Source organism: Arachis duranensis, chromosome 3 (genome assembly GCF_000817695.3).
Source record: "Arachis duranensis cultivar V14167 chromosome 3, aradu.V14167.gnm2.J7QH, whole genome shotgun sequence".
Classification (NCBI taxonomy): domain Eukaryota; kingdom Viridiplantae; phylum Streptophyta; class Magnoliopsida; order Fabales; family Fabaceae; genus Arachis; species Arachis duranensis.
In genome coordinates this window covers 113,659,671-113,684,996 of record NC_029774.3, presented here as the reverse complement: position 1 = coordinate 113,684,996, position 25,326 = coordinate 113,659,671, and the positions used below count along the sequence as shown (strand labels likewise).

The following is a 25,326-nucleotide window of genomic DNA, read 5'->3' as shown; positions in this document are numbered from 1 at the left end:
GCCTCTGACAGTTGTCGCAGGTTCTGACCTTATGTCTACTGTCCTCCCATATTGTCGGCCAATAAAATCCTGCTCGTAGAGCCTTCTGCGCCAAGCTTCGAGCTCCAGAGTGTATGCCGCAGATTCCTTCATGAGCTTTGGCTAAGAGAAGATCGGCTTCTGCTCTATCTAAACATTTCAATAATGGTCGAGAATATCCTCGCCTATACAGAGTGTTATTTATCAAGGTGAAAAAAGAAGCTTGTCTTCTGAATTTACCTTTGTTTTCAATTTCCTCCGGAATAGTTCCGTTACAGAGGTATTGAATATAAGGCTGTTGCCAACTGTCTTTAGTCAAGGTGTTTAAAATTTGCGCCGATTCAATGCTCGGTTTGTCCAAGGTTGATTGTAAAAGTGTAGCCGTGTGTGCTTGTGTTGTTGCTAGTTTGGATAGAACATCTGCCCTATGGTTTTGTTCTCTCGATATGTGGACAATTTCTACTTGAGAAAATTTGTTTAATAAAGTGTGAACGATTTTTAAATACTTTAAAAGGGTTGGATCTTTTGTTTGGAAACTTTGATTTGCCTGTTGTACGACTAGTAATGAATCACAGTAAACCTTTAAATCATGAATATTTAAATCAATGGCTAACCTGAGCCCAGCTATGAGGGCTTCATATTCGGCTTGGTTATTGCTGGCTTTAAATGAAAACCTGAGAGAGTGTTCGAGGATTATGCCATCCGAGCTTTCTAGTAGTACTCCTGCTCCTGCCCCTTAAGGGTTTGATGCTCCATCGACGAATAATGTCCATAACCGACCTCTTTCATCTGATGAAGTGTTGGTAAACTCTGCTACGAAATCAGTCAGACACTGTGACTTAACGGATCCCCTTGGTTGGAATTGTATATCAAACTCAGAAAGTTCAATTGACCACTTAGTCAGTCGCCCTGCTAACTCGGGCTTAGAAAGTATTTGTCGCAGTGGATGCTCTGTTCGGACGATGACTGTATGACTTTGAAAATAAGGTCAGAGTCGCCTTGCCGAGAATATAAGCGCCAGGACGAGCTTCTCAAGTTTTGGATATCTAAGCTCCGCGTTTTGTAGTGTCTTGCTCACAAAATATATTGGTTGCTGGTCTTTGCCATTTTCTGTAACAAGAGCTGAACTCATAGTCATCTCGGTGACAGATAAGTATAGGTATAAGGGTTCGCCGAGCTTTGGTTTCTGCAAAACAGGTGGCTTGGATAGGAAATGTTTCAAGCTCAAAAATGCTTCTTCACATTTTTCATTCCAGGAAAAGCTCTTTGTATTTTTCTTTAGACACTGGAAGAAGTTGAAAGATTTGAAGGCCAAGCATGGTAAGAATCTCGACAATGCCGCTAATCTTCCTGTTAACCTTTGGACATCCTTTGCTGTCTTTGGACTGCACATATCAAGTATTGCCTGACACTTCTCTGAGTTTGCTTCGATTCCCCGACTTGTCAGAATAAATCCGAGGAACTTTCCCCCTTTTACCCCGAAGGCACACTTTTCCGGGTTTAGCCTCATGTTATACTGCCTGATTTGAGCAAATATTTCTTCTAGATCTTGAATGTGCAATTGACCGATCTTGGTCTTGGGACCATATCGTCGACGTATACCTCGATATTTCTGCCTATTTGTTTCTCGAAAATCCTGTTCATCAGTCTTTGGTATGTTGCCCCTGCATTCTTTAAACCGAAAGGCATAACATTATAACAGTAATTTCCATATTCAGTTATGAAAGCTGTTTTTTCTTGGTCAGATGGATGCATAAGGATCTGATTATAACCCGAATATGCATCCATAAAACTTAAAGTGTCATACCCACAGGAATTATCTACTAATGTGTCTATGCAAGGTAAAGGATAAGCATCTTTTGGACATGCTTTATTTAAATCAGTAAAGTCGACGCACATGCGCCATTTACCGTTATTCTTTTTTACCATAACGACGTTGGCCAGCCAGGTGGTGAATCTGATTTCGCAGATGAATTTTGCTTCCAGGAGCTTGTTGACTTCTGCCATGGAAGCTGATCGCTTCTCGGCGCCGAGGTTTCTCTTCTTTTGGGAGATTGGTCGAGCCGCCGGACTAACAGCTAGCTTATGTGTTATTACCGATGGACTAATTCCCGGCATGTCTCCTGAAGTCCATGCGAAAAGGTCGGCGTTTGCACGTAAGAAATTTGTCACTTTTATCCTAGCCTCATCGTCCATTGATGTTCCGATGAATGTGAACTTTGATGGATCGTTGGTTAAGGCGACCTTTTGAAGATCTTCATTGGGCGTAGGACGTTCAAGGAAGTCGGCCCTTGGATCTAACTCTGCCAGGATTGGTTGCTCGGATTGAATTGAGTTGATCCGAGCTTCGGTGTTTCTTCTGATAGGCTTCAGGCTTATGTTATAGCATTGCCGAGCTTCCTGGAGGTCGCCGTGTATGGTTGCAACCCTATTATCCTGCACAGGGAACTTGACACAGAGGTGATATGTAGAAACAATGGCAGCAAATTTGTTTAAAAAAGGTCTCCCTAAAATAACATTATAAGGGCTGAAACAGTCTACGATGAGGTACTGAATGTCTTGTGTTATGGATAATGGCTGTTCACCTAGCGTGGTCTGCAACCATGCAGATCCCAGAACAGGGACTCGCTCTCCTGAGAATCCGACGAGATCTCCTGAATATGGCTGCAAAATGTTAGTGCTCAATTTCATTTTTTGAAATGTTGCAAAAAAAAGTACATCAGCACTACTCCCTGGATCAAGCAATGTTTTCCGAACAATAAGGTCGCCGAGTTGGATAGAGACGTCGTCATAGTTGGTGTGTCTGGAGTTGAAGTCGGTAGGGCGAAATGTCAGCTCTGGAATGTCTGGGATTGGTTCCGAGTTTTGGTTAGCACCTTCTACCATTAACATAGCTCGGTATGTTCGTTTTCTGGCCGAACTGGTACTTCCACCACCGGCATAACCTCTGGAAATATAGTTTATTACTCCCCGTAGCTGAGCTGGGGCCTTATCTTTTTCTTTTGATGACTGTCCTGTTGAGGGTTGTTCTGAGTGAGATGCCGTTCTTTTTTGCATATGACCTGTGATGAATTTATCGAGATAGCCTTGACGAGCTAATCTTTCCAGGAGGTCTCTAGCAATTACACACTCATCAGTTGTGTGTCCGTGCTTCTGGTGAAAGGTGCAGTATTTTGACTTGTCAATGTTTTTGGGCTCGGGGTAATTTCCCGCCTTGCGGGGCAGTTTAATCAATTTAGAATTCAGAATTTCCTTAATGATATCATCCCGCTTGGTGTTAAACTGGGTGTATGATTCGTAACGGGAGACCGGTTTGAAGCCCTTCTTGGTATCCCGAGCTCTTTCGTCGTCTTTAAAGGTGGGCTTCTCTGACTTTCGTGCCTGGCGAAGCTCTTCGATATCTATCTGTCCCTTGGCCTTTTCGCGGAACTCAGCTAGAGTTTTCGGCTTAGATACCGCGATAGTTTCTTGGAATTTTCCTGGGCGAAGGCCGCTTTTAATGGCGTGAAGATGCACTTCAGGATGGAGATCCGGAATACTCATGGCAACCTTAGTAAACCGAGTTATATAATCCTTTAAACTCTCCTGCGGACCTTGCTTGATGGTCGTTAGGTAATCAGAGTCGTGGAGGTATATCGCCGAGGCTGCAAAATGATCCTCAAATTGTTTGGCTAGCTCCTGAAAGCGTGAGATGGAATCTGCAGGCAAAGAACAAAACCAGTCAAGTGCAGGACCATCTAAAAAAGAAGGAAAACATCGGCACAAAATAGGATCAGAGGCACCGTTGACAATCATGATTGATCGGAATTTTTTAACATGCTGTTTAGGGTCTCCCAGCCCGTCATATGGGGTTAATGTGGTCGGCAGGGTGAACTGTCTGGGTAGCTGGAAGTTCATTATCTCGGCTGTGAATGGTCCTACAGAGTTGTCGGGGTTTTCCCCCTCATCTTCAGGTTGGGTCTCTTCATTCTGTTGCTCCTCGTCATTCCTATGCTGTGGTGTGTCAGAGACGTGAGTTGGCAACGACTGCCGTTCATCATTCCCGTGTTCGTGGTTATTATTATTATGCTCCAGGCGAGCACGTTCCAGTTGTGCGATTTGATTTTGCATGCGCTGGTTATCCTCCGCCATCCGTTGATTTGCTTGTTGAAGTTCGGTCACCATCCTCAGAAGTTCGGACGGGGTAGGGGGAGGAACATCAGCCATAAAGAATTTTGTGTCTAGGCCGAATGATATCTCAGACGGCCCTTCCTCTAGCGCCAAATGTTCTGACCTGTTGATACCGGGGTATAATTCGTTCTCCGGAATAGGTCGGTGAACTCCTTCTGGTCGACCACAAAGCACGGCAATTGGAACCGAGGTGGTGGGTACCTGCAAAGGCACTCCGACGTTCAAGTCAGTAAGAGAATTTTTTGAGTATAAGCTTTTTCTCGGATGAGATGGATTACCCTTTTGGCTTCTATTCTTCGCCTTATATCTGGTCAGTCGTAAGTGGCCGTTTTTTAGATAACGTCCGGCCATTAATCCGTATATCCGACGTTATAAGAAGGATGTGAATGCTGATTTAGTTATAATGATCGGTTATGATTGTGAATGTGCGTTACCAAGCTATAACTCGTAACCGACTTTTTACCCGTTCATATCAAGTTTTTATACTCATAATAAAAGAGAAAATAATACTCATATTAATTTGAATATTAAACTGCCTTTTCTAGGTACCCGCAATTTATGTTCTTAGTGATTCGAAGTATATTTCATCTATGAAAATGCTAAGTTCAATCATCTACGAAAGAATCAAGTAAACTTGAATTGGACGAGTTATACCTAAACGAGTTCAATCATACAAAAACACTAACTCTTTAATTAAGTAAAAGAATCCTAAGTTTGTCTTAATTATTGTAAGGTAATTTACCTTCTAGCTAATAGCAGTTCTTTGCAACACTTCACTTAGTGACGTTTCACTTGGAGATGCTTGACTTGATTATGATTAACACCTTTGCTGATTTGATCTGAACTCTGCATTGGTCAAAATTTTTCCACCGGCAATCCTTAGAATACAATTTTTCCTTGGAACGTATGATACCCTAGATCTGGAAAATTAGTTGCATGTGTGCTTTCATATATCCATGCATATTGTATGCTTTCAATTAGGAATATAGTTTTTGCATGTTGGTATACAAAAATGTTTGGTAAGCAAAGAAAATCAATCAAATCAGCTATAACTTGCCTTATTTAATATTTATTAATTGTTGCAACAATTAATGAATGTTAAATAAGGCAAGTTCTAACTGTTTATTTTTTGTCTCCCTACTATTACCGATGAGGTCTGCCACACATACAAGTCTTTTTAGCTCAAAAGTCTTACAAGTCCAATAAAGCACACGCATTACACTTAATTAACGCATTACACACTTCCACATTCAAGAGTAAATAAAACGCACGTTATTCAACAACTTCCTGTTTCCAAAGCGCGCTACTCACCATGCATTATGAATGACTCTTCTTCTTCTTCTTCCATGAAAACAATTTTCTTGCCAAATTTGAAGATAATGGAACTTCAGAAATACACCCAAACAATTACAGAAATACACCCCAGCGATTACAGAAATACACCCAAAGGATTACAGAAATACACTCAAACGGTTACAGGAATTCACCCAAACGATTATAGAAATACACCCAAAGGATTACAGAAATACACCCAAAGGATTTAAGAAATACACCCAAAATTCGTTGAAGTACACCTTATGCATATTTCAGAACTCTTTCTCTTTCTCCTCCTCATCTTCTGCTGCTTCTTCTTCTTCAAAAACGATTTCGGAGCTTGATGTCAAAAAAATGGAAATCGAGAATAACGAAGAAAGAAAACAGAGAGAAAAGCACGTAAATGAAGAAGAAGTACAGAAAGAGAAAGAAGAACGTGCAGCAAGAAGAAGAAGAAGAAGGAGAAAGAGAAGGCAAGAAACGAAAGAAAAGAAGAAGAGGAAAAAGAAGAAGAACGTGCAAGAAGAAGAAGAACGAGAAAGAAAAAGTAAGAAACGAAAGAAAAGAAGAAGAAGAAGAAGAAGAGGAGGAAGAGGAAGAAGAACGTGCAGCAAGAAGAAGAAGAAGAAGGAGAAAGAGAAGGTAAGAAACGAAAGAAAAGAAGAAGAAAAAGAGGAAGAGGAAGAAGAAGAAGAACGTATACCTTGCATCGCGTTTTTGAGGTTTATTCGTTAATTAACTTGTAAAGCATACAAGTCCTAATGACTTGTATGCAGAGCTTTTTTCATTATCGATTGGTATAGTATGGTTTTCAGTTTTCACTATTAATATAACTATAAGAGAAAGTCTAGAAGCCAACACTTTTATTAAAGTTTGGTCAGCACTTAACTAGTAAAAAAAATGAGTAATGTCATACTATTAGATAAAATCTCACTATTAGATGAAATCTCATACTATTAAAAACACCAATAATAACTAATTAATAGCTACAAATCACAAAATTTGTTTGTTCCTATCACTCATCTAACTATAAATTAGTAAAAGGCTAAGAGCAAATATTTCGCAGTATGGCAGTTGTCAATTAGGTAGGGTGCATGCATGGGAGCATTGAAACAGGAATATTATTGGAAGGGGATCAAAGAATTTCTGGTGTACTTAGATCAGTTTTGTGTTTATTTTTTAAATCAATCAAATTGGACACGCAACTTCAAGGTACCAAACCCTCATCATTTAACTGCTCTAATGATTTTTTTAGTGCAATCCTGCTTGCTTTCATAATTGATCCTATCCGTGGTTGCATTTTGGTAGTTAAACGGTCCAGAGTAAGGCAATTTGGATAAAGGAATGAATATATGGAGGATAAAGAAACTTCGAAATTGTCCTAATCTTGATCTAATTTTTAAATCAAAGGATATCTATTATATAATGTTATTGTATTATATTTTTTAGTAAATTGTTGCACTTTAAAAAAAAAAGATTTAAGAGTCGTGCTATATTTATTGTCTCATTATTTTGATCTTTTTTATCTTGTGCTGAAATTTAATATTGTTTTATAATCGTTATATTGCCCAAAAATAAGAGAGATTTTATAAGAGCTTACATAGCTCTTCTTCTACAAAACAATTTTTTTAAATAAAATGTACACAAAAAATTAATTATCAAATTAATTTTCATATATGTATATATACTATTTAATTATTTTTAATATATATTTTGTATTTTGGTATATATTTTATACGAGTAGTTTATTCGGTGATTGATTTTTTTGTACATATAGTATTTTAATTTAAAAAAGTCTTGTAATAAAAAAGTAAGTAATTTTATACGATGAAATCTCACATTATTAAAAATATTATTAATGGCTACTTGAAAGCTACAAATCACAAAAGTTACTGACCCTATCACTCCTCTTGTGATTTTTTGCTATGAAACACAAACACTTCGCTGAGTTTTTGTGTCCACGTCGTTCGACACGCGTGTCTTTTGTATTCAATTGTCTTAATAAAAAATAAAAAAACATTTCTGGATAAGTTTGGATACACTTAAATAATATCACATGTCGGTATATCTAATTTTATTCTTAACATATATTCTTGAAATGAGTTTAAATTAATTTATATTTTAATATTAATAAAATATCAAAATATCATTATAATTTATCTAAAAAACACTTTATATGTTATATATATGTTATGTCCCTGTGTCTTGTAAGAAATTAAAGCGTACCACTGTCGTGTCCCGTGTCCGTATATCATAGATTTTTTGAAATTAAATTACATAAACTAAATTCTTATAATTTGGAACAAATTACTTTATTTAACAATTCAAATTCAAGGTTGGGTCACTATATATAGTAGCAGGGGAATCGGTTTCCTCCTTATTAATTAGAAGAACTTAGAAACAATTAAAATGTGTGAGCCATATATTTCATTACCTGCCATGAATGTGATGGCTTGTGAGCAATTTGATTACTCATTCAGCCCTCCCCCCATGAACCAATTACTCCATGAATATATCTTACAAGATGCATTTCCAAGCCAATCAGATGATCACTTATTATCTTCTCCAAACATCATCTATGATGATGTGTTTGATGAAATGCTTGAGCAAGAGGCCCTGAATGGATTCCTCCATCCAGAAAACCCACAGCAGCCAGACTTTGATTTCATTGGCCATAATGTTACAATGGCTGTTGAGTCCGAACTGTGCCAAGAAAACATCCCTATAGCCCAAGAAGAGGAGATGCATGTCTCAAATGAAGAAGGAGATGCATATTTGATGGGAATTCAAGCAGAGCTAATGGGAGAAACTAGTTTGGGAGATCTATTGCTATTAGGAGCTGAAGCTGTTGAAGCACAGAACTTTGTTCTTGCTCTGGACATAATAGAGAGAATTAACAATAATGCATCATCATCATCTTTTTTGGAAAATGGTGATTCTTTATTGAACAGGTTGGCTCTATTCTTTGCTCGGGGTCTGTATTATAAGAGTATAAATGCTCCTCAAGTGCAGTCTGATCCTGTTTCAACACACAACAATGCCTTCGGTGTGTTTCAGATACTCCAGGAACTCTCTCCCTATGTAAAATTCGCTCACTTCACTGCTAATCAAGCCATCTTTGAAGCCACAGAAGGTTCTGAGGATGTTCATGTCATTGATTTTGACATCATGGAGGGGATCCAGTGGCCACCATTGATGATGGACCTTGCAATGAGGAAGAACACTTGTCTTAGAGTAACAGCTGTTGTTGCAGATCAGCAAAGTGTAGCATATGTCCAGCAAACAGGAAGAAGGCTAAAAGAGTTTGCAGATTCTATTGATTTTCCTTTCGCTTTTGATCAGATAGTGATGGTTGGGGAGGAAGATCTTCAAAGAGTTGAACTTGGTCATACAGTTATAGTCAACTGTATGATACACCAATGGATGCCGAACAGAAGCTTCCCATTGATCAAAACATTCCTTGATGGTGTAAGCAAGTTATCACCAAGGCTTGTTGTTTTGGTGGAGGAAGAACTTTTCAACTTTGCTAGGCTAAAATCCATGTCGTTTGTGGAGTTCTTCTGTGAGGCTTTGCACCACTACACTGCACTTAGTGATTCACTTGCTAGTAGTTTGTTGGGTAGGCAGAAGATGGAGCTAACCATGATAGAGAAAGAAGTTATGGGGCAAAGGATTTTGGACAGTGTGAAGCAGTTTCCATGTGAGAGAGAAGAAAGAATGGTGTGGGAAGAAGGGTTTTACTCCTTGAAGAGGTTCAAGCGTGTTGCTATGAGTAGCTGTAATGTTTCACAGGCTAAGTTCTTGGTGAGCTTGTTTGGTGGAGGCTATTGGGTGCAATCTCAGGACTCTAGGTTGGCTCTGTGTTGGAAGTCAAGGCCTTTGACATCTGCTTCAACCTGGGTACCTGCAACTTATTGAGGGGATGATGTGGATCATGGATGATTTGAGTGACTTTTCTGGCTTTCTTCACTCATCGTGTTTATTAGATGAGTCAAACCATGTAATGCAATGTGATGTAGTGAGAGCCCATAGAGTTGTTATAGTTTGCTTATATGTTACTCTGTCGTTCTTGATGTATGTATATAAACTGAATAGCTGTCTGGGTGGGAAAGCCTGTTCCATGTAATCCGATCAACTTCATGTTCTGCACTAGGAAGAAATATGCTTGATTGTGTAACTGTGAAGAGAATTCTTAGATCAATATCCGATGTTCACTGCAAATTTATTTTGTTATTAAGTGTATGAAATTTTCATATAGTTTGCAGCACAAATGCAGGGTCTAAATTCCAACTTATGAAAGAAACAGTTAGCAAATTGAAGCACCACCATACATCCCACTATCCCAGCATTCGGTTTTTGTTGCAGCACACAGTTGACAAATTGAAGTATTGCAATGACCAATTAACTGCTGAATTCAGCAAGCAAAGCAACGGAAGTGTGACTAAAGCATTCCTGGCTCTTTGGAACAGAGTACGTTTTTCAATCCCATTTTAGCAGATTCAACTAGTTCGTTTGACACACAGAAAATTCTTTCTAGGAATCCAGGGTAAGGAACCGAATGAGTAAATACGTCCATTTTGACAGTAAATGTCCTGAAATAAATGCATCTGGATCCAAATGCGCATGAAAGACTGATTACATTTATTCACACAAACCAAATTGATAGATAATTAGAGATCAGAGGATATGATGCTGAAATACAAGTATCCATAACAAGCAAGCTTGATATCCAAGAGACTATCAATGCCCTAACGTATATTCTCAATTTCTCACCATTACAAAAATGGGAAAGTTCAATGCAGTGAACTAAGTTTACATCAGATTATGAATAAAACTTTGATAGATGAGATAAAAGCTGCATAGAAATTACAAGCAATTCATTTACCCCTCCAACAACAGAATTTCAAAGTCCCGCATAACAAAAATCTAATCATTCTATTCTACCTTATCGGCAGAAGCAGCTTTTGCATTCCGAAACCCTTTCTTCAATTCAGTAACTCTTTTCATGCAAGCGGCCTTTGACTTCCCGGGAACCGCAGCAGCCACCTTCTCCCATCTCATCGCAGCCTCCTTCGGGAACGCTTTCAGAGCATTCAGCAGCGCAATGTCCTCGCCTGAACTCCACGTGCCGTCACCAACGGCACCAGAACCACCGTTCTTCTCCTCCTCCTCCGCCGCCTCTTCCACCACTCTCTTGTCCACAGGCTTCCTCTTCTTCAGGAACTGCGCGTACGACTCCGAATCGTCCACCTTCTTCTCCGCCAACTCCTTCGACTTCTTTATCACGCTCTCCGCTCCGTGTCTCCCGCCAAACGCCGCCGCTATCGCCTCCCACCGCCCTGGCTTCCCGACGGGATGCTTCGTCATCTGCTTCTTCAGAATCTCCACATCCTCTTCACTCCACTCCTTCTCCGACACAACGCCATTTCCGTTTCCGTTTCCGTTGGCTCGGATCTTCTCAGCCTCCCGCTCCGGCGATTTGACGACTGGAGAGACAACGGCGGCGACAGATTGGACTTCGTCGGATCTGCGGGATTTGGATCGGCGCTGATATTTCTTCTTGTTGTCATCGTCTTCGGCGAGGGCTTGTTGGTCGGGGAATTCGAGGATGGAGCCCCGGCCTACACGGATATCTCCGGCGGTGAGGGAAGGAGGGGCGAAAGGTCCAACGAGGAGGGAGAGGGAGAGCCAGAGGAGGAGGGACTTGAATGGCTCAGCTTGGATGTAGAAGATAGAGAGGAAGAGGAGGATGGCGGAGGCAGAGACGGTGACAATGAGTAGTGTCTTGGTTGGTTTGTTGTAGGATTGGTCGTCAGCGGATGAAGGCGGTGGCTGTGATCCAGATTGGAATAGGAACCTAGGCCTCGTGTCGTCGTCGTCAAGGAACTCCATTGATTCTCGCTGCAAGCTTCACGGTGATTGTGTTCTGAAGAACTGAAAGAAGAAGGTGAAGAAAGACCCTATAAAAACGTCGTCGTTACGTTCGGACTTTGTTTACCATTTATTTAGTGGGCTGGAAATCTATTAATTTGAGAAAGCCCATAAGAGTATTGTATCGCTGAGCCCAAAAGAAAGAAGCAGAAAGCGAGGAGAAGATCAGAGGCGCAGAGGGATATGTAACTAATGACTGCTGAATTTGATGAGTGATGAGTGATGAGTGATGACGGCCACTGCAGAATAAAATCAGTTGATGGGACAGTACAATTTATCTATTGAGAATGAAGACAAGATTAAACTACTATTGGACACAGTTCAGATAAGTATAAAAAGCCAAATAGGCATTTCCAGACTCCAGTCATTGCGAGCTTTCGTGAGATTGGAGAACATAACAAGGGTTTGGCCGTTTGGACTTTCCAATTCCCGATTCCGGTTAGGGTTTCCCTTTCTTTCGCATTCGTCCTCACTTCACAACAGCTAAAACCTTCACTCGTGCTTAGTGCATTGTTGCTTAAATTCCTCGTTATGCCTTCCGTTGAGTTCTGAATTTGTTTTGGTACTTAGTAAGTAATTAAGTTCGATTGTGTAACGTTCTGTTTGTTCGTGTTTTGATGGTCATGGACCAATTATCGCTTGCTTGCTGTGTTAATTTTGATTTGAAAAGTCTGTTTCAAATTGTAATTTTCCGCTTCCCTTGTTATGCAGAATAAGGATTTTAGCTAGGTATCGATGAGTTTAACGGGTACAGAAAGCTCAGAAGATGGTGCAGGGCATCCAGAACCTCCCGATCCTGATGTTCTTGAAGTTGACCCTACCTGTCGCTATATTAGGGTAATGCAGTTCTGATTTAGTGTTTTTATTCTTTTTATTTTCACTTTTTGCTTTTTTCGGAGACAAATAAAGAAGCATATCATCGGTCATCAAGCTAATAATCCTTTTTGCATTCGTAACAGTATAGAGAAGTCATCGGCAAAGGAGCTTTCAAAACTGTGTATCCATCTTAACATATGTGTTTCTTTTAGTTATTTATTTTGGATTCTGTGGCAGATTAATTTGTTAGCTGGTTCTTTCACCTTTCCTTTGACTGTTTTTTCTATGCCAAAAAATAATGCAACTAAACTACCAAGCTAATTTGGACCATAGTGCAATGCATTTGTGGTTATGTTTTCCTTAATATGCCATTGATCAGTTACAAGGCATTTGACGAAGTCAATGGAATTGAAGTTGCATGGAGCCAGGTTCAGATTGATGATGTGCTACAGTCACCAGGTGACTTAGAGAGGTTGTACTCAGAAGTGCATCTCCTGAGATCACTGGAACACGATAACATAGTAAGATTCTACAATTCATGGATTGATGAGAAGCACAAAACTGTTAACATGATTACCGAGTTGTTTACATCGGGCAGCCTCAAACAGTATGTTTCACTATCCTTTTGATATGCATTTTTATGTCTGTCTTTGTTCGTGAGCTCAGCCTTTTTGTTAGTGGATGTGATGTATGATTTAGGTATCGGAAAAAACACAAGAAGGTTGACATAAAGGCTATTAAAGGATGGGCAAAACAGATATTAACAGGCTTAAGCTACCTCCACAGTCACAACCCACCAATCATACATAGGGACCTGAAGTGTGATAATATATTTATCAATGGTCATCAGGGAGAAGTTAAAATTGGAGATTTGGGGCTGGCAACTTTCTTGGAGCGTACCAATGCCAAGAGTGTTATTGGTACATTCTTCTATTTTGACAAATTTTATGTAGCTCCTATTGATTGTGTATGGTTGAAACATAAACCAAAATTTTGAGGATTTCTCTCATCTCATTAGCTATAAGAATGCTGGTAGACACTTATTTCTTAATTCTTTTTGCTCATACTTAGTGACTTTATAATAGTTGTGTTTACACATATCAAATCTTGGTAGGAACCCCGGAGTTTATGGCACCAGAGTTGTATGATGAAAATTACAATGAATTAGCGGACATATATTCATTTGGTATGTGCATGCTTCAGTTGGTGACTTCTGAATATCCTTATAGTGAATGCAGAAACTCAGCTCAGATATACAAGAAGGTTTCATCTGTGAGTTCTACATCACTTGTAATCTTCTTCTCCAAAACAGCTTATTCCTGGGATTATTCAGACATTATAGGCATTTCATTTTTCAGGGTATAAAACCTGTTGCACTTTCTAAAGTCAAAGATCCAGAGGTAAAATCCTTCATTGAAAAATGTCTTGTCCCAGCATCTGAAAGATTGTCTGCAAGGGAGCTTCTGATGCATTCCTTTCTTGACTTGAATGGTTCGACAAGGATTCATCCTTTTCCATTACCAGATATTGTTCTTCCCAAATTTGGAGCCTTTGAAGGCCGATGCTTGATGTCAGAAGGTCCTACTAGTGCACGTCATGGAACTATTTCTATGGATCTTGGTGGCACGAGTGAACTACCTGTGATCACCGTATTTGATAACTCTACAGATGATGCATCATCATCTCATTCTCCATCTGTTGAGATAAGAATGCCAAAGGGAGGTGACATATTCTTTCTCAAAGGCCAGGAAAATGATGAGAATTCTGTATCATTAGTTCTCCGGATAGCCGATCAGAGTGGTAAGTATAACTTATAACTCAGTCAACCGTTCAAATAAAACCCTTGAATTTATTGGTGAAAAATTGTATACTTTGGTATTTAACTGCAGGAAGGGCAAGAAATATCCATTTTATATTCTACCTTGACACTGATACTGCTGTCTCCATTTCAAGTGAAATGGTTGAGCAACTTGAGCTTGCTGAACAGAATGTCCTCTTCATAGCTGAGTTAATAGATTTGTTACTGCTGAAGTTGGTTCCTGACTGGAAACCTTGTGTTTCAATTGACCATTTGGTTTCTCCAAATGGTAAATATCATGTGACCCAACGTAGAGCCTTGGAGTCGGCAAAATACCAAGAAATCCCAAAACTTTCCAGCCAAATTGTGCCTCAAGAGTTAGGTGCCTTAACCTCAGCTGGAAGATCAGCTGCAGACGAGAACCATGATAATATGGATTTTGATGAGGTTGTATCTCAAGAGAGCATTGGTATGCAAAGAGCAACTAAGACAGATGATTTGTGTTCTGAGGTGTCGTATGCTTCAGCAACATCAGAACTCAACGATAATAAGCTTTCTGTGGCTTCATTTATGTCTTCTGCTGAATCAGGACTAGCAGACTTAAACATAACTATACCGAATGGAGGGAGTCAATCCTCATTTGTACCTGAAATTGGGGGATCTCCTGATTACAGGATCAAGTTTTCAGAATTGGGAAGTGCTGATACAACGAGCTTCTCTACTCATCCTTCCTCTGTGCTTGAACGCGAGGATGAATTCAGAACAGAGCTAGAAATGATTGAACAGAAGTATCACGAGGTAATTAAAGATTTTTCCAGAAGAAGATACCAGGCCATCATGGAGATTAGAAGAAGAATGTCAGAAAAGATGCTATCATCATCATCATCATCATCATCATCATCATCGTCATCATAGAATAATCTTTGTTTTTAGCCTTTTTTTCTGGAGGGGTACATATTTTACCAGTCTTTTATTAGGTAGATTCTGTGTCCCATCCTTCTTTCATTACCGTGACAACTGTAAATAGCACGGTGTGGATGAAAATGTTCTCTTGCCATGGCACTCAAATTCTATTATTTTATTTTTCTGGACGACAAATCAGAAGAGTTTTATACGGTCTTAGAATAATAAGAGAAATAACACCAAAAAAAGAGAAATTGCGTAGAAAGTATCTCATAGATCGATTTATCTCTAAGTGTTCTCTTGTTTCAACATTTTTTTGGAGATAACAATCAAAGATCTTTCAGTTTTAATCACAGTCAAAATGGTTTTTTGGTTTATAAACTAATCAAAATAGCCTTCCACTTTTAAATCGGAAATCAATTTAGTCTCTCTGTCAATCACCAAGTAACAAGAATCTTATGTGGGCTGTTAACTTCTACACTAGTATAATATGAGAATGCATTAATCTGATCATCAAAATGAACTATTTTTAGTTTTTCAATTTTAAATCGTAAATCAATTTGGTCGCTCTGTCAGTCACCAAGTAATGAAAATTTTATGTGGACCGTTGACTTTTACTCTAGCATTACAAGAGACATGTTGAGATGGAGTAAAAGGATACAATCAATTTAGTCTCCCATATTTAGGACTAAATTTGATCAAACCCCAACTATAAACTCATATCATCGTCTTCTTCCTTCCATGATTTGCCACAAATCCAAACTCTCCCTCCTCCCGTATTTGAAAATAGAGTTCTTATTATCATGAATGTGGGTGAAAATAAAGCTCATTCTAATAGTAGTTTCACCACCTAAAGTGTGAGTTGCCGCAAGTCAATGGTTATGTGGTACCAACCATAAGGAAGGCAAGAACACTAGAGAATTGCAGATGACAGTTCTATAGGTGTCGAAATTATGACGTGAACTTCTTTATCCACTAAACTCCTGAATATGTTAATTATTGTTGTATGATTTTGTTGAGATGAGATGTTGCTATTTCTTCCTAGATTGATGAGCTATGGAATTTTTTACGTGGGTTGATTGAGACAATGAAATCCAAATTTGGGAAAATCATGATGCATGGAAACTTGTCTCTCAACAAATTTTCTTTCGGCAAGTATACCGAATTGTCGTCAAGTAATAACTCACAAAAGAGTGAGGTCGAATCCCACAGAGATTAATGGATTAAGCAATCAATGGTTAATTGATTATCCTAGTTAAACGAATCATATTGGAGTGATAAGTAACAAGGAAATGTAAATGGCATAAAAGTAAAGAAAGCAATAAAGTACAGAAAAGTAAAATGGCAAGAAAAGTAAATGTAACAACTAAAAATAAAATGAACATTGGGATCAAGAGATGTTGCAATTCTCCGGATCAAGTTCATTCTCATCTCTTCCTCAATCAATGCATTCATTGATCTCTTTGGCAATCTTAAGTGATTGGATTCCAATTCCTTGGTAATCCAATCTCTCAAATCTTGATCAATAGCCAATTCCTTGGTCAATTGCTCATGAGAAGAGATGAAGTATGGTCACTGATTATACCACATGCATTTCCCAAATCAAGTATTGGGGGGATTATAGTCACATATCCATCCCAACCCAACTTGGTCCAGCATGAAAAAGCATTTCTAGCATGATCTCTTCATTCCCCTTCCAAGGTTTCGAAGAGATCCAATTATGGAGAGTTTCTTTTCCAAGACAACTAATAAACTAACATTGAAACTTCAAAATTCATAAATGAAAAGTACAAACTAGAATTAAACTACTACTAAGAAAAAGAAAAGAAAAGAAAAGGAAGAAGAGTGGTTGAGGGGAGGGGTCCGAAGACCCACTCCCCTTGGAGTGTGCCAATTCACAGAGTTCGAATTGGTCTTCACTCTCTCCCCCTTCCTTCAATTCTCCTGTATCTAGAATGACTTGAATGTAAAAACTAAGGCCTTTATATAGGCTCTCCTAAATTACAAAATGAAATTAAAAGCAAATTACACTTAAATGAAAATTCCTATTCTAGATGCTTCTTGTGCCCTTGATTGGTTGACAATTGTGGGCTTGCTTGCTTGAGCTTTGAAGTGGACTTGAGAGAGAAGTGAGTTAAGTTGAGGTCCAGGTGCTAAAGTTAGCCACACTAACGCTACAAGTTTGGTGTTAGTGCTAAAGTTATTGTGGCTAACGTTGCACTTGCTGCCCAGTTGGTATTTTTGGGGCTTAAAAGATGCCTCTTGTTTGTGATCCAATTTCATGCCCACTATAGATTATTATATATCGTTGGAAATCTCTGAATATCAGCTTTATAACGCAACTAGAATCACCTCAATTGGACCTCTGTAGTTCAAGTTATGCTCCTTTGAAGTGGACATGGTCGCTGGCATAGTCGCTAGCGTTAATGGAAAACGTGAGTCCCGATAACGCTAGCGACCAGGGGCTTAATATTTCCAGATTCTGGAGCTCAAAATCAATGTCCATCCCATACTATTATCTATTGTTGGAAAGCTCTGGATGTCTTCTTTCCAACGCCTTTGGAAGCGCATCATTTGGAGCTCTACAACTCGAGTTACACTTCTTGGAAGGTGAAGAGGTCAGTTGGTCTTAATACAGGTTGATACCATGTTCATCATTGCACTTTCGGGGCAGGTTTTCTCCCTCAAATTTAATATCAACCATGTAATGCCATATATGCTTGGAAAGCTCTGGAATCCTACTTTCCAATGCCACTAGAATCACGTCAGTTGGAGCTTTGTGGCTCAAGTTATGCATGTTTGAAGAAGGCATGGTCAGGCTACCAGGTGGGACTTTTGCCCACGTTAACTTCCACGTTAACTAAGTTAACATGGGAGTTAACGTGGCTCATAGTGGCTTGTGTGGGCTCATTCCAACGTTAGTGACAATGTTGGGTGTCACTAACGTTGGCGATCACGTCCTTCTTCACGTTAACTTCCACGTTAACTAGGTTAACGTGGGAGTTAACGTGGCTTATTGGGGCTTGTGTGGGTTCCTTCCAACATTAGTGACAATGTTTGGTGTCACTAACGTTGTCGACTACCTTATTTCTTCACGTTAGCTTCCACGTTAACTAGGTTAATGTGGGAGTTAACGTGGCTTATTGTGACTTGGCCAACGTTAGTGATAAAGTTGAATGTCACTAACGTTGGCTTCCCCTTTACTTCTTAACGTTAGAGGCCACGTTAACTAAGTTAACATGGCAACTAACGTGGCCACTTATGAGCTTGGTCCAACGTTAGTGATAATGTTAAGTGTCACTAACGTTGGCTCAAAATCCTTTCTTCATGTTAGAGCTCACGTTAACTTAGTTAACGTGACTCTTAACGTGGGCAATGATGGCTTTGAGAGCGTTATTGGCAATCACTTTTCTCATTAACTTTGCAAGTTACCTCCCTTTCCACGTTAGTGGCCACGTTAATTAGATTAACGTGACTGCTAAGTGGTTCTTTCTTGCTTCCTTTGGTCCTGAAATCAAGCAATAGAGTGCATCAAAGTTCTAGTCCAAGTCATGGGTAATGCAACATACAATTTGTCACTAAACTCATGCAAAATCCTCATAAAATCATGTAAAATTCACAATGTATGCTTGAATCAAGATGTAAGTGAATATCTACCCAAAACTCGCTTATTTCCTAAGAAAATGCATGAAACTACCTTAAAAACAATAAAGAAAAGGTCAGTAAAACTTGCCAAAATGCCCTGGCATTACAACACTAAACTTAAAGCTTGCTTGTCCCTAAGCAAGTACTGGAACAAGAGAATGATGAATGGAATGCCAAGAGAAAAATGAGTCATTCTTGTGGAAGTCATGTCCCTTGTTTTATGGTGGTTTCATGCATAGCAACTTAGGTTCATTCCTTCACTGACTTTCAGACCTTTATCATGTCCTAGAATACTCACTTTGCTTGCATCCCATGAGACTTTTATTCATTGATCCCTTTTGTTTCTTGTCAATTCAGGGCTTATTTGTGTTCTTAGGCTAAGTGCTCTGTAAGGGGGCAACTCTTCAAAATAAGCTTTCAGCCAACACTCCCAAACCAGTTGGTTCAAGGTGCTAGGTGTTGAAACACCCCTACGGACTTACTTCCTCAAGTCTCTTCCCCATACATACACACCACAGGCACATAGTTAGTTTATTTTCTTTTCTTAAGGTCTTGGTGTCCAGCACCTCTTTGGGCTACTAAATGTTCTGTAGCAAAGATTGCTCTTGATAGTGGACTTTCAGCTGATAATCCCGGGTTAGTTAACCCAAGTTATCAGGTGATAAAGCACCCCTGAGAGCTTAGTAATCCAAGCAGATCCTTGGTATAAGAACACCACAGACACATCCCTCAAGACTCAAACCCTTGGTGCCTAGCCTCTTTTCTTGCTATTTTTTTTATTCTTCAACCTTTGTTCTTTCCCTTTTTTTTATTAGGATCTTGTTATTTAGCTAGTCTCATGGGGTGTGTTCAAAGCATATGATTCAGGGCAGATAGTTATCTTCCCACCTTGTGGTTGAACCAACTTAGCTAACTTATGACCACACCACAAACTCAGGAACTTACTCCATAGTATGAACTCCACTCTGGACTTTTATAAAACACTCATTCTCTTTTCATTTGATTCAAAAGGGACAAGCATACAAGTGAGCAAAGTAAGGATGCAATAATGACATTCAGACTAGAAAACACAGCCTTAATCAATAAAAAGTTTAAAAGACAGAATTGACATGCTTATACAAGAAGCAAGCACACATACATACAAAGAACTTAGAAGACAATCATGCAATTGAATGTACTGGAATTAAGTAAGAGGAAAAAGGAACTTTACCACCTTGTAGTTTATATTTATTGTTGTTGCCCTTCTTCTCCTACTTTTCTCCCTTCCCACACCAATTTAGGCTAATTGCTTGTCTTCAAGTAACAAATAAAACAGTGGTGGTGGGGTCTATGATGGGTCATGAATGTCTTACATACCGAAATGTAAGTGATGTATGTGGTTAAGCAAGCAAAAATTAAGGATAACACTTCAAGCCTAAGAAGCAAAGGCATTATGATTATACAAACAAGTGGTGTTGCTGGATACATTGCATAGAAAAATAAGTGGCACACCAAACTTAGTGTGACACTTTCTCTTAGAATTGATGCAAGTATCCAGAAAGATTGAAAACAGATTGTTGCAGGGCAACACCAAACTTAGAATGTGATCATATGCCAATTTTATTTGGAAAGAAGCTGAGTAAAAGAACTGTTGTGTTAATAACAAAATCACCAAGAGGCAGAGCTGTCACGACAGGGGCTTCTTGGTGAGGCATTAACACAAACAGTTAGAGAGCATAGAAAATAAAGAACTAAAGCAATTACATGAATAAAGCAAAACAAAAGAAAATGTCTAATCTAGGTAATCAACCAACCGGTAGTTTGTTAATCACAATTAATCCCCGGCAACGGCGCCATAAACTTGATGCATGGAAACTTGTCTCACAACAAATTTTCCTTCAGCAAGTATACCGAATTGTCATCAAGTAATAACTCACAAAAGAGTAAGGTCGAATCCCACAGAGATTAATGGATTAGGCAATCAATGGTTAATTGATTATCCTAGTTAGACGAATCATATTGGAGTGATAAGTAACAAGGAAATGTAAATGGCATAAAAGTAAAGAAAGCAATAAAGTGTAGAAAAGTAAAATGGCAAGAAAAGTAAATGTAAGAACTAAAAATAAAATGAACATTGGGATCAAGAGATGTTGCAATTCTTCGGATCAAGTTCATTCTCATCTCTTTCTCAATCAATGCATTCATTGATCTCCTTGGCAATCTTAAGTGATTGGATTCCAATTCCTTGGTAATCCAATCTCTCAAATCTTGATCAATAGCCAATTCCTTGGTCAATTGCTCATGAGAAGAGATGAAGTATGGTCACTGATTATACCACATGAATTTCCCAAATCAAGTATTGGGATTATAGTCACATATCCATCCCAACCCAACTTGGTCCAGCATGAGAAAGCATTTCTAGCATGATCTCTTCATTCCTTTTCCAAGGTTCCGAAGAGATCCAATTATGGAGAGTTTCTTTTCCAAGACAACTAATCAATTGAATGAAGATTGAAAGCTTTCTAGTAAAATCAAGAGAAAAGAAAGAAGAAGAAGAATAAGAACTACAATTGATCCATTGAATCACAATAGAGCTCTCTAACCCAATGAAAAGAGTTAGTTGATCATTGCTCTACCCAAAATAGAAAAGAAGAAAGTGTAGAAAAGTAAAGATGAAGATTAAAACTAAAATTTAAACTTCAAAATTCATAAATGAAAAGTACAAACTAGAATTAAACTACTACTATGAAAAAGAAAAGAAAAGAAAAGGAATAAGAGTGGTTGAGGGGAGGGGTCCGAAGACCCACTCCCCTTGGAGTGTGCCAATTCACAGAGTTCGAATTGGTCTTCACTCTCTCCCCCTTCCTTCAATTCTCCCGTATCTAGAATGACTTGAATGTAAAAACTAAGGCCTTTATATAGGCTCTCCTAAATTACAAAATGAAATTAAAAGCAAAATTACACTTAAATGAAAATTCCTATTCTAGATGCTTCTTGTGCCCTTGATTGGTTGACAATTGTGGGCTTGCTTGCTTGAGCTTTGAAGTGGACTTGAGAGAGAAGTAAGTTAAGTTGAGGTCCAGGTGCTAAAGTTAGTGCTAAAGTTAGCCACACTAACGCTACAAGTTTGGCATTAGTGCTAAAGTTATTGTGGCTAACGTTGCACTTGCTGCCGAGTTGGTGTTTTTGGGGCTTAAAAGATGCCTCTTGTTTGTGATCCAATTTCATGCCCACTATAGATTATTATATATCGTTGGAAAGCTCTGAATATCAGCTTTCTAACGCAACTAGAATCACATCAATTGGACCTCTGTATCTCAAGTTATGCTCCTTTGAAGTGGACATGGTCGCTGGCATAGTCGCTAGCGTTAATGGAAAACATGAGTCTCGATAACGCTAGCGACCAGGGGCTTAATATTTCCAGATTCTGGAGCTCAAAATCAATGTCCATCCCATACTATTATATATTGTTGGAAAGCTCTGGATGTCTTCTTTCCAACGCTTTTGGAAGCGCATCATTTGGAGCTCGACAACTCGAGTTACACTTCTTGGAAGGTGAAGAGGTCAGTTGGCCTTAATACAGGTTGATACCATGTCCATCATTGCACTTTCGGGGCAGGTTTTCTCTCTCAAATTTAGTGTCAACTATGTAGTTCCATATATGCTTGGAAAGCTTTGGAATCCTACTTTCCAATGCCACTGGAATCACCTCATTTGGAGCTTTGTGGCTCAAGTTATGCGTGTTTGAAGAAGGCATGGTCAGGCTGCCAGGTGGGACTTTTGCCCATGTTAACTACCACGTTAACTAAGTTAACGTGGGAGTTAACGTGGCTCATAGTGGCTTGTGTGGGCTCATTCCAACGTTAGTGACAATGTTGGGTGTCACTAACATTGGCGATTACCTCCCTTCTTCACGTTAGCTTCCACGTTAACTAGGTTAACGTGGGAGTTAACGTGGCTTATTGGGGCTTGTGTGGGTCCCTTCCAACGTTAGTGACAATATTTGGTGTCACTAACGTTGTCGACCACCTTGTTTCTTCACGTTAGCTTCCACGTTAACTAGGTTAACGTGGGAGTTAACGTGGCTTATTGTGACTTGGCCAACGTTAGTGATAAAGATGAATAACGTTAGAGGCCACGTTAACTAAGTTAACGTGGCAACTAACGTGGCCACTTATGAGCTTGGTCCAACGTTAGTGATAATGTTACGTGTCACTAACGTTGGCTCTATTTCCTTTCTTCAAAGTTAATGCCACTTCCTTCCTTCCACGTTAGTGCCCACGTTAGTGTAACTAACGTAGCCACTAACGTGGCTCTTCTCTTCTTCTTTTGGCTGAAATCAATCAAACAAAGTGCATCAAAGTCTTGCTCTTAATCATGGGATCATGCATCATCCAATTTATCATATAATTCATGCAAAATTCTCATGAAATCATGTAAAATGCACAATGTATGCTTGAATCAAGATGTAAGTGAATATCTACCCAAAACTCGCTTATTTCCTAAGAAAATGCATGAAACTACCTTTAAAACGGTAAAGAAAAGGTCAATGAAACTTGCCAAAATGCCCTGGCATCAAATCACAACAAAACATGGGAGGCTAGAACATACATCTACGTGAAGTTCATTTTGGTCATTCTTAGATAAAATTTATAACTGGCCACAAGGATTGACAGCTAAAGTTTGCTTGTCAAATAGAGCTTTTAGAAATTGATATCAAGATTGTTAAACTAATGGTATTTGTATTTGGAATAATGTTGTTGATCTAGTATGGTGGAATAACTTAGAAAGGAAATAGAAAAAGTTGCTATGGAGATGTTGGTTGGTAAAGTGTTTGATATTTGGTGATTGGCTTTGTTGCACATAGGATGGTAATGAGTTTTCATGGGGAGGGGACGCCTCAGTCTGTCTAGTAAAATGCTTCTGTCTCTATTCTATTCTTATTACGAGTTTCCATTTATTTTTCTCAGCGGGGGGAGATCGATACCCATGGATATCCACGATATTATTAAGTTTTGAATTTTTTTTATAAAAAATTAACACAACCATAATAAAATCTTATACAATTCAACTAAATATATCAAATCAAACACAATTTAAATACAAATTTAACATAATAACATGCACATAAAATTTTTAATATATATGTTAGAAACAAGAGAGTAATTTAAAGAAAGTGTTTTGTGTATCATTTAGTATGTTGAAAGGTACAATGTATAAGGGTATATATAGGTGTTAGAAGAATCAAAACAATAAAAACACAAAATCCTACAATAAATACACAAATATACTATATAAATATAAATAATACTAACCGATCTTAAATGATCATAATTATACTCTAATGTCCCCACTCCCCCTCAAACTCAAGTGGGAGTTAATGATACCATCTTGAGTTTGGATACTAGAGCTCGAAAATGAGTAGGATGATGAGCCTTCGTGAAGATATCTGCAGTTTGATATAGAGTTCCAACAGCTATGAGATGAACAGCATCAATAAATAGATGTTGCCGAATAAAGTGACAATCAATCTCAATGTGTTTGGTGCATTCATGAAAACATCATTATGGGCAATCTGAATAGCACTGCGGTTGTCACAAAAAATATCAGTCAGGGACGACTGAGGAGCACCCAAATCTTCGAGAAGCCAACGAATCGAGACAACCTCAGCAGTCATGTTAGCGAGATCACGGTATTCACCTTTTGTGCTTGAGCGAGCAGTGAATGTTTGCTTCTTGGCTCGCCAGAAAATGAGAGAGTCACCAAGAAACAAACAATAATCAATAGTAGAATGACGATCAATGGGATCACCAGCCCAATCAGCATCTGAGTATGCCTAAAGGGATGAACATGAATGGGCAAAAAAATGAAGTCCATGAAATAGAGTGTCTTTGATGTAGCGAAGGATGTAAAGAACGGCTGCATAGTGAGTAGTACGAGGAGCTGACAAGAACTGGCTAAGAACATGAACTGGATAGGCGATGTCTGGGCATGTGACAGTCAAGCAGACGAGACCTCCAACTAACTGTCGATGAAGAGTAGGATTATCCAAAACAGTGCCGCCCATATGGGTAAATCAAACAATAGGCTCAAGGGGAGTAGACTCAGTGCGGTTATCTGTAATCCTGGCGCGAGCAAGAAGATCTGAAGTATACTTAGCTTGAGAGAGATAGATACCGTCATCTGCGGATATGACCCCGAGACCAAGAAAATAACTGAGAGAACCAAGATCTTTCATCTCAAAAGTATAGTAAAGGGAGGCTTTGAGATCAGAGATACCATCAACATCATCTCCCGTAGCAATCATGTCATCAACATACAAAAGTAGAAGAACAACTCCACGGTCACTTTTACGAATAAAGAAAACATTCTCATGAGGGCTGCAAGTGAAACCGAGATTGCATATAGTGATGCTGAACTTGTCAAACCATTCATGAGGAGCTTGCTTAAGACCATAAAGTGGCCTGCAAAGGAGACAGACTTTACTAGAAGGACAAGGATAACTCGGAGGTGGTTTCATATAGACCTTCTTTTTCAAATTCCCATTGAGAAATGCATTCTTCACGTCCATCTGAGTGAAAAACCATTTTTTGACCACAGCAATGGTAAGGAGAGTTCGAATAAATGTGAGACAAGCAACATGAGCAAAAGTATCTTCATAATCAATACCATACTCTTGTGTACAACCTTTAGCAACCAATCGTGCCTTATAACGGTCAAAAGAACCATCAAAGCGAGTCTTGATCTTGTAT

The 25,326-nt window shown here is 39.0% G+C and overlaps 4 protein-coding genes across 5 annotated transcripts; 2 read left to right on the top strand and 2 right to left on the bottom strand.

The window, feature by feature from the left end:
• The first annotated feature begins 7,878 nt into the window (after positions 1-7,878).
• On the top strand, positions 7,879-9,723 carry LOC107480278 (protein NODULATION SIGNALING PATHWAY 2-like). The gene has a single exon (XM_016100418.3). It carries the CDS (start codon positions 7,912-7,914, stop codon positions 9,418-9,420), a length of 1,509 nt encoding a protein of 502 aa, XP_015955904.1. The 5' UTR covers positions 7,879-7,911; the 3' UTR covers positions 9,421-9,723.
• Positions 9,724-10,224: 501 nt separating this feature from the next.
• On the bottom strand, positions 10,225-11,526 carry LOC107480279 (transcription factor MAMYB). The gene has a single exon (XM_021138829.2). It carries the CDS (start codon positions 11,392-11,394, stop codon positions 10,438-10,440), a length of 957 nt encoding a protein of 318 aa, XP_020994488.2. The 5' UTR covers positions 11,395-11,526; the 3' UTR covers positions 10,225-10,437.
• A 201-nt stretch (positions 11,527-11,727) lies between these two features.
• LOC107480276 (probable serine/threonine-protein kinase WNK7) lies at positions 11,728-15,145 on the top strand. Of its 2 annotated transcripts, none has more exons than XM_016100416.3 (8): positions 11,728-11,871; positions 12,145-12,270; positions 12,393-12,430; positions 12,629-12,856; positions 12,949-13,169; positions 13,364-13,521; positions 13,608-14,049; positions 14,139-15,145. In XM_016100416.3, exons 2-8 carry the CDS (start codon positions 12,169-12,171, stop codon positions 14,960-14,962), a joined length of 2,013 nt encoding a protein of 670 aa, XP_015955902.1. In that variant the 5' UTR covers positions 11,728-11,871; positions 12,145-12,168; the 3' UTR covers positions 14,963-15,145. The 2 variants fall into 2 exon arrangements, with proteins under 2 accessions (XP_015955902.1, XP_015955903.1); XM_016100417.3 differs by lacking the exon at positions 11,728-11,871 and adding an exon at positions 11,923-12,002.
• An 8,905-nt stretch (positions 15,146-24,050) lies between these two features.
• Positions 24,051-24,641, bottom strand: LOC127745575 (secreted RxLR effector protein 161-like). The gene is made up of 2 exons (XM_052258429.1): positions 24,492-24,641; positions 24,051-24,410 (listed from the first exon to the last, which is right to left on the bottom strand). The coding sequence occupies exons 1-2, from the start codon at positions 24,639-24,641 to the stop codon at positions 24,051-24,053; spliced, it is 510 nt and encodes a 169-aa protein (XP_052114389.1).
• Positions 24,642-25,326: the final 685 nt, after the last annotated feature.